Source organism: Alternaria arbusti (genome assembly GCF_024043155.1).
Source record: "Alternaria arbusti strain BMP 1465 chromosome Unknown scaffold_8, whole genome shotgun sequence".
NCBI lineage: Eukaryota > Fungi > Ascomycota > Dothideomycetes > Pleosporales > Pleosporaceae > Alternaria > Alternaria arbusti.
In genome coordinates, this window is record NW_026249948.1 from 1,273,328 (window position 1) to 1,281,116 (window position 7,789).

The 7,789-nt window shown below is 56.4% G+C and overlaps 2 protein-coding genes across 2 annotated transcripts; both read left to right on the top strand.

The window, feature by feature from the left end:
• Positions 1-2,102: 2,102 nt before the first annotated feature.
• On the top strand, positions 2,103-4,062 carry J4E86_006819 (uncharacterized protein; the record flags this gene model as incomplete). Its single annotated transcript, XM_051447343.1, has 4 exons — positions 2,103-2,241; positions 2,287-2,475; positions 2,527-2,659; positions 2,709-4,062. The coding sequence occupies 4 exons, from the start codon at positions 2,103-2,105 to the stop codon at positions 4,060-4,062; spliced, it is 1,815 nt and encodes a 604-aa protein (XP_051301828.1).
• A 1,372-nt stretch (positions 4,063-5,434) lies between these two features.
• SAC6 (Fimbrin, actin-bundling protein) lies at positions 5,435-7,558 on the top strand (the record flags this gene model as incomplete). The annotated part of the gene is made up of 4 exons (XM_051447344.1): positions 5,435-5,457; positions 5,529-5,739; positions 5,788-6,491; positions 6,538-7,558. 4 exons carry the CDS (start codon positions 5,435-5,437, stop codon positions 7,556-7,558), a joined length of 1,959 nt encoding a protein of 652 aa, XP_051301829.1.
• Between the last annotated feature and the right edge of the window lie 231 nt (positions 7,559-7,789).

A 7,789-nucleotide genomic window follows, 5' to 3' on the forward strand; every position in this document is an offset into this window, starting at 1 on the left:
TTTAGATTGTGTGCTCGCGGCGGCTCGTGTGTGTGCAGCGCTGAGTCCCCAGAAGATCTCCACCACCCGTGCCTAGGTACAGTAAAGAGCCTGCACCTTGGGCGCACCGTCTCTGGCTTCACGCGCTGCTGCGGCTTCATCTCGACTGCATCGCCTGTCTCATTGAGCCGCTCCTGCAAACTCGCGCCGGCCCGTTCACGCAGCTACAGCGTTTCTCTACGGAACAACTTGCCAGCGACGCCCATCGCGCACTGACAGTGTAGAAGCATTGGACACGCCGCCTGCAAAAGAAGCGGCCACCTCGAACAGACTACCTGGCGGGGCGTGCGCTGCTCGCCTGTCTCGGTCAGCCCTCTTAGCTGCGGCCTGCCTGCTGTCGAGCGCTGCAGAGAATCCTGCAGCATCGCCGTCAAGAACGACTTCCTTCTCCACACGCAAGCAACCGTCCAGCGTCGTTGTTGTCCGCACTCTTCGCGTTCGTTCGTTGAAGAATTTGGTAAGTCAAAGGGTCTACCCACTCTCTTCTGTTCTGCCACGCTCGAATGCTGCCCGCCGGACACGCCGCCTGCGTTGCTCTCGCCTATCTGTCGCGCGTTGTCTGGTTGGTCCAGCACTAGCAAGAGGTCCCATCCCAACCACCTCCGCCTCTAAACCCTCCGCCTCCCCACCGCAGTCTGCGAAGAAGCCTCTCTGTTGGCTTTCCCTGTTTACATCCCATATACGGCCGCTTGTTGATTGTCTTGCACTCACTTCTTCCTCTTTTGTGTCCCACGTGCGAGTACTGACGCGTGCTGCGCGTAGTGTTTTCTTGCAGGTGCAGCGGTTATCAGTATCGATACAGCTCGGCCCGCATTAACGAAGCGCGACGACGTTACGACCCTTCACGACAACAACACTGCCCACGCCCACGTCCACCCTGCAGCACATGTTTCGAGCCCGTTCAGCCATCTTCAGCTATTCTTCCAGACCGGCATTCGTCAATTCGTCCCTTTGCGTGTTTTGCACCTGAGCGTCAAAAGCGTTGTCGACTACCAGCTCTTCCTGCTTCACGACTGCAACGACGTAACGATTAGCTTTTTGACACTTTAGCATTGTTTGCAGCGTTCGAATTTAGCCTGCAGCTTCACTCGCGCCTTGAGCTTTGCGTCGCGTCTATCTATCGACAAGTCATCCTGGTCAGTTCCTCCATTCACGATTACCACCACTGCACTCCCACCCCAATCAATCTGGTCCACCACCCTTCACTCGACTCTCCTCATTGTACTCTCAAACCTGCCTCTCCAGTTGGATTTGTTTGCACACGTGTCTGGCCGCGTCTCGTTGGCTGCCGCTGCAGTCGACCGATTTCGTTTTGAGGAAGCAAACAACTAACTTGCGGTGAAGATCATTCGTCCTGTCAACCTTTTGCGGCAAGCTATAACATCAGCGAGCTATCGTCTGTCGGATACGTGCGCAGATACTGCAATCTAGTTTCGTGAGCGTCGACTGATTGCTCCGCCACAACAATACGCTCGGCTATCGTGAGGACTGACTCGAGCATCCTCGCGAAAAGCTTCTCGAAGAGCGACACAGAGACTTCTACGCGAAAACACGTCAATACCGTAAAGCTGGAGCTCCCGTCGATCTCGTCGGTCCACGCCCGCGGCCCCGTCGATACCTGGTACCAATCCCACTACCAGTCCAAGCCTGCAGTATCCAACGAGCGTCTGCCAGCCCTTCCCCAGATACAATCGCATCCTAGCGCCTCGTCAAACTCCTCTTCCCCTCGAGGCGACTCCATTAGCTCTGGTTCAGTGGTCGGTGGAAGCGCAGGTTCCCATACATCTTACGCCGCATCGATCAACGGTCAGGCCACTGGGTTCAAGACGCCCTCCCCCGAACACACCCCACAGTCTATCCGTCGCGACTCCCACGTGAACGCGCAGTCACCATTCGGCACCCAAGACGGATACGGCTTTGCTACGGGCGGCTACAACAGCATGAACCAGATGCAATCGTATGCTGACGTGCATCAACCCCACATGGCTACCGCTACCCACGCCCCGGCGTCAGCTCCCCCTTCGGGCTTGTCGCATTACTCGTACCCCCCGCAACAGTCCTCGATGATGCAGCCTCAACACCAGTACAGCCAAGGTCCGCCCGGATATCCATATGGCTACCCCACTGGTGTCCCTTCGCAGATGCCTGCTTCTTCTGGTTCAATGAATCCGGCTATGGTGCCTTCAACGCTCCAACTTCCAGGTAAGCTTGATGCCATGTCCTCAAAGATAAGACTGACTCTTCTAGCTATGTCGTCCGGAGCCCCCGCATCATCACTACCAGGTTCGCAGAGCTATCAATCTCAGACCTTCGACCACACTGGCCAGGTCGCTCCCCCAGGAATGAAGCCCCGTGTGACCGCAACATTGTGGGAAGACGAAGGCAGTCTTTGTTTCCAGGTTGAAGCCAAGGGCGTTTGTGTTGCTCGCCGTGAAGGTATGTCCAGTCTTCAATCATACGACGGAATACTGAGCTGACTCATTATAGACAATCACATGATCAACGGCACCAAGCTTCTCAACGTCGCGGGAATGACCCGGGGTCGTCGTGACGGCATACTGAAAAGCGAGAAGACGCGCCATGTTGTCAAGATTGGCCCAATGCATCTCAAGGGTGTTTGGTAAGTGTCACCACTTCGCATGTGACTTTCATACACTAACTTGAGACAGGATTCCTTTCGAGCGAGCTCTCGAGTTTGCCAACAAGGAGAAGATCACCGAGCAGCTGTATCCTCTGTTTGTCCACGACATTGGAGCACTGCTTTATCATCCCTCGAACCAGACGAGGGCAAGTGTAGGAAGCGCTGCCATGGCTGCTGTTGGGAACCGGAGACCTGACCATACGCAGACACATCAGCGATACCTGTCCGGACCGGCAGCGTCGCAACCTCCGTCGCTCCATCATCACCACTCGATGAGCAACCCGATTGGTGCTGCCATGTCTCAGCCACCGCATGCTATCCAGCCGCACCCTTCGTCAGGTCGCCCAGGCATCGACCGGGCTCACACTTTCCCTACTCCTCCCACAAGCGCCTCAAGCATCATGGGTATGGGCAACCAAGGTAGCTCATACGAGTGGAACGGCGCCAACGTCCAGAACTCCCAAGGAGGTCAGCCGCTGTCTATCGACACTGGACTGAGCAACACGCGCTCTGTACCAACCACCCCCGCCAGCACTCCACCCGGCGCTGTGCAGCAGGGTATGTCCTACGCTTCTGGTCAGAGTTTTGATGGCTCCAGGCCCTTGTACTCAGGACCACCATCTCAGCCAGGCCAATACGCACAGGGCCAGCCCATGATGGGATACCGTCAAGACGGCTCCTACGCAAAGACCGAGATGGCACCACCATCGCGCATCAGCGATGTGCCGGATGAAGGCGACGTGAAGCCAGCCGATGGCATGATGCCGCAGGGTAGCGAGCAGGTGGCTCCTCCCCAAGCTGGAAGCGAGGGCGATCATGAAAATGAGTACACCCACGCCAGCGCTCCTTACAGCGGAAACAGAGGCCCATACGGATACGCCTCCAACGGTGCACCTGGCGCCATGCACCCCGACCACGCCCACCTGTCTCCTGAGATGACGGGATCGCCCCACCAAAACGGGTCCGGACGAGCCACGCCTCGATCGGCAGCTACCGGCCAACCTCAATGGAACTCGGGCTACTCCACGCCGCAACGCCAGGGACCCCCTTCCAGCAACCTTTACAGTGTCATGAGCGATCCCCGAGGTGCCCCTAACGGTAACGCAGCTCACGACGCCTACCAGGGTCCCGGCGCTGTCTCGCAGTACTCCAGCCAGGGATACCCTCCCTCCAACGGAGTGAACAACTCCGGTAAGCGCGGTCGCGACGACGAGGAGCAGGACCCATACCGCCCTGATAGCGTTCAAGGCGACGATATGGGTGGCCTCAAGAGACGCAAGACTATGGAGGGCGGTGCAGTTGGTGGAAACTACGCCGACCCCAACCCTGGCATCCAGCGCGCGCATACCATGACGGCCCAGGCTCAGCGTACCAGGCGGTAATCGGACTCATTCGCGCAAGCATTCGGGTGGTCAGCTGCCTGTTCTCACATTAGAAGGCGGTTTGGCCTCTATCTACAGCGATTTCGCGGCATTGAGCGAGCGGTCTTTTCAGCAGCAACACAACATGGTACCTCGACATTCACCAGCAGACTCACGGACCGAAACGCAACGACTCGGGGCGACCCAGACGCCCATCTTGTCGCTCTCTCGTATTTCCTAGTGTTTATATTTCCTTTGGTTATGTCTCTTGTCTACATTTTAACACGTTTCGGCATTCACGACTTTAACGACCATTTGCTTCTCGGAACTAGTGTTCCACGACACCATATCCTGGGCTTTCAGTCTCATGATATACGACTTCTGCATGCGGCACGAGCACGTGCAAGTCTTGTACATTCTACAACCACGTCTTTTACTTTTCTGGAGCTGGAAAGAGTCTGGAAGCTTTTCGGAGTCGGTCGTGCTGCCACCTCAGTAATCCTCTCGCTCGACATACGCCAACACACCCACCGTTAATACCGGACACATGTGGCAGTGGGACCGACGACGTGAGCGACACAACTCCAGTACTCTTTTCTGCTTGGGAAACAACGGCGCGTCATGTTTGACGAAAATGCAGGCGTACACGACGGGATGTTCACGCAATGATGACATTGATTTGGCGGGCATGTCTAGAGTCGACATGTCGCCCTGTTGTTTTTTAGTAGGTGGTGCGTTCGGGCTGAATAGCATACGGACAGCCGTCAAGCCACTTTGAGCGATTTAGGAGACGGCATGGTTTAGTGTCTTATTTTCGTTGGACGAGCCGGCGACATGGACCTTATGATGTTAATGAGGGAATCAAAAGCTCTTTTTCCACTGATGTTATGCGTCCGCGATTGACTGTGATGTGCTGTGATGCGTTGTATGTATGCGGCTTTTTCATAAGTAGAGACTAAGGCTGGCTCTAGCGACGGGTGAGGTGGCAATGGACACCGCTTCACACACTAGGGACCCATGGAAGTATTGGGCATTGACGACGGGCGGGTGTTGGAGAGAGATGAAGCGGCGAAAAGATTCAAAGGCATTGCGCGTCCAGGGGTACGAGAGAGTCGTGTGTGCCACCTGCGATGTGGTCGGGTTGGGTACAGGTGAAGGGATAGCAGCCTAATGCAGGGAGCGCGGTGACGTGCGTACGTAATCCGGGATCAAGTTGCGACCTGCCCCTCGAGGCGTCCGTCTTGGCAGTCGCCCCACGTCGTCATCGGGTAAGCAAAACAGAGGCTCAAAGTCGACGAACGCGCATCCAGAACGAGGCGGAGCCAGGCAGTCACGTTGCCGCCCAGTATATCCTTCCCGCTGTGCTAGACTCCTGTCCACCTGCACCGCCAACATGAACATCATCAAGCTGCAAAAGTACGTGGGCGCGCCGCCCTTCTTACAGTATCCGCTGGCTTCCACGGTAGCTAACAGGCCATTGCGCACAGGAAATACCCCCAGTTCGAGCAGGGCGAGATCTTTGGCCTGCAGGATGCCTTCCGCAAGCTCGACGTCGACGACAAGGGCTACCTCGACGAGAGCACCGTCATCAAGGGTGCCCAGCAGTCGGAGCATCAGCCCTACGACGTGGTGCGACAGGCCCTGAAAGAGGTGGAACTCGACAGCTCGCGGAGGGTAGAGCTCGACGACTATGTAGATGTACGCATTGCAGCATACCACGTACCACGTGCAAGCTAACCACAACAGCTCATCTCCAAACTGCGCGTCTCGTCGCCTGCCCAGCAGCGCATGTCGACCGGCCCAACCCGCCCGCGAGCCGGCACAGCTTCCAGCGTCAACTCGCCCTCGAACCCAGGTCACGCCTCCAAAGGCAGCGTCGGTGGTGGCAGGATCCAGGTCCAGGGCTCTTCAGCAAACGTCACCCATACCATCAACGAAGATGAGCGCACCGAGTTCACGCGCCATATCAACGCCGTCCTCGCCGGCGACCCAGATATCGGCGACCGCCTGCCCTTCCCGACTGATACGTTTGAGATGTTCGACGCCTGCAAGGACGGATTGGTCCTGTCCAAGCTCATCAACGACAGCGTGCCGGACACCATCGATGAACGTGTGCTGAACAAGCCGGGCAAGAAGATCAAGTCGCTCAACAACTTCCACTTCACCGAGAACAACAACATCGTCATTGAGTCGGCCAAGGGTATCGGGTGCTCCGTCGTCAACATTGGCAGCGGAGACATCATCGAAGTACGCGAGCACTTGATTCTGGGTCTGATCTGGCAGGTCATCCGGAGAGGTCTGCTAGGTAAGATTGACATCAAGCTACACCCTGAATTGTACAGGTTGCTGGAGGACGACGAGACACTGGAGCAGTTCCTGCGTCTGCCCCCGGAGCAGATCTTGCTGAGATGGTTCAACTACCACTTGAAGAACGCCAAGTGGCACAGAACGTATGTACAAGCTCAATCATACTCATCACATAGCTAACCTTCTTAGCGTCTCCAACTTCTCTACCGACGTCAAGGATGGCGAGAACTACACCGTCCTCCTCAGCCAGCTCGCCCCCGAAACCTGCTCTCGCGCGCCGCTCCAACAGACCGACCTCCTCCAGCGCGCTGAGATGGTCCTGCAGAACGCCGACGCCCTCGACTGCCGCAAGTTCCTCACACCCACATCGCTCGTAGCTGGAAACCCGAAGCTCAACCTGGCTTTCGTCGCCAACCTGTTCAACACACATCCCTGCCTCGACCCCATCACCGAGGAGGAGAAGGCCGAGATTGACGACTTCGATGCGGCAGGAGAGCGAGAGGCCCGTGTCTTCACTCTGTGGCTCAACTCTCTCGATGTCAAGCCCGTCGTACAATCGTTCTACGAGGATCTCAAGGACGGCACAGTTATCCTACAAGCATACGACAAGGTCATTCCAGGCAGCGTAAACTGGCGACACGTAAACAAGCCGCGCGAAGGCCAGGAACTGATGCGCTTCAAGGCCCTCGAGAACACCAACTACGCCGTCGAGCTCGGCAAGCAGGTCCAATTCTCGCTACCAGGTATCCAAGGTGCCGACATCACCGACGGCCAGCGCACACTCACCCTCGGTCTCGTATGGCAGCTGATGCGCAAGGACATTGTCTCGACCCTCAACGGTCTTGCCCAACAGCTCGGCAAGCGCGAAATCTCCGACGCAGACATGATCAAGTGGGCCAACGACATGGCACGCAAGGGCGGCAAGAGCACCCAGGTCCGCTCCTTCAAGGACTCTTCCCTCGCCAACGCCGTCTTCCTACTCGACGTCCTCGCCGGCATGAAGCCCGCTTACGTCGACTACGACCTCGTCGCCCAGGGCCGCAACGACGACGAATGCTACCAGAACGCCAAGCTGGCTATCAGTATTGCGCGAAAGATGGGCGCTACCATCTGGCTTGTACCTGATGATATCGTTGCCGTGCAGAGCAGGCTTATCACTACTTTCATTGGTAGCTTGATGAGCACGCATGAGAAGATGGGTGGACAGTAAGCGCAGTTTTTTGAGATCGTCTTGACTGAATGTAAGCCTTTTGAGGCGGATGGGTAAACGATGGAACGAACGCCCTATGGGTGAAGCGTGCGAGCGTTTTTAGTTTTGTCTTTTGGAAAATAAGTTCTTCGCAAGGAATGAGAAAATATCATCGTTGTTCACTGTCATCCTTCTTTGAGTTCAGCTTTTTGATCGGAGACATTATTCCAGATCTATTCCTTTTGAGGTAGA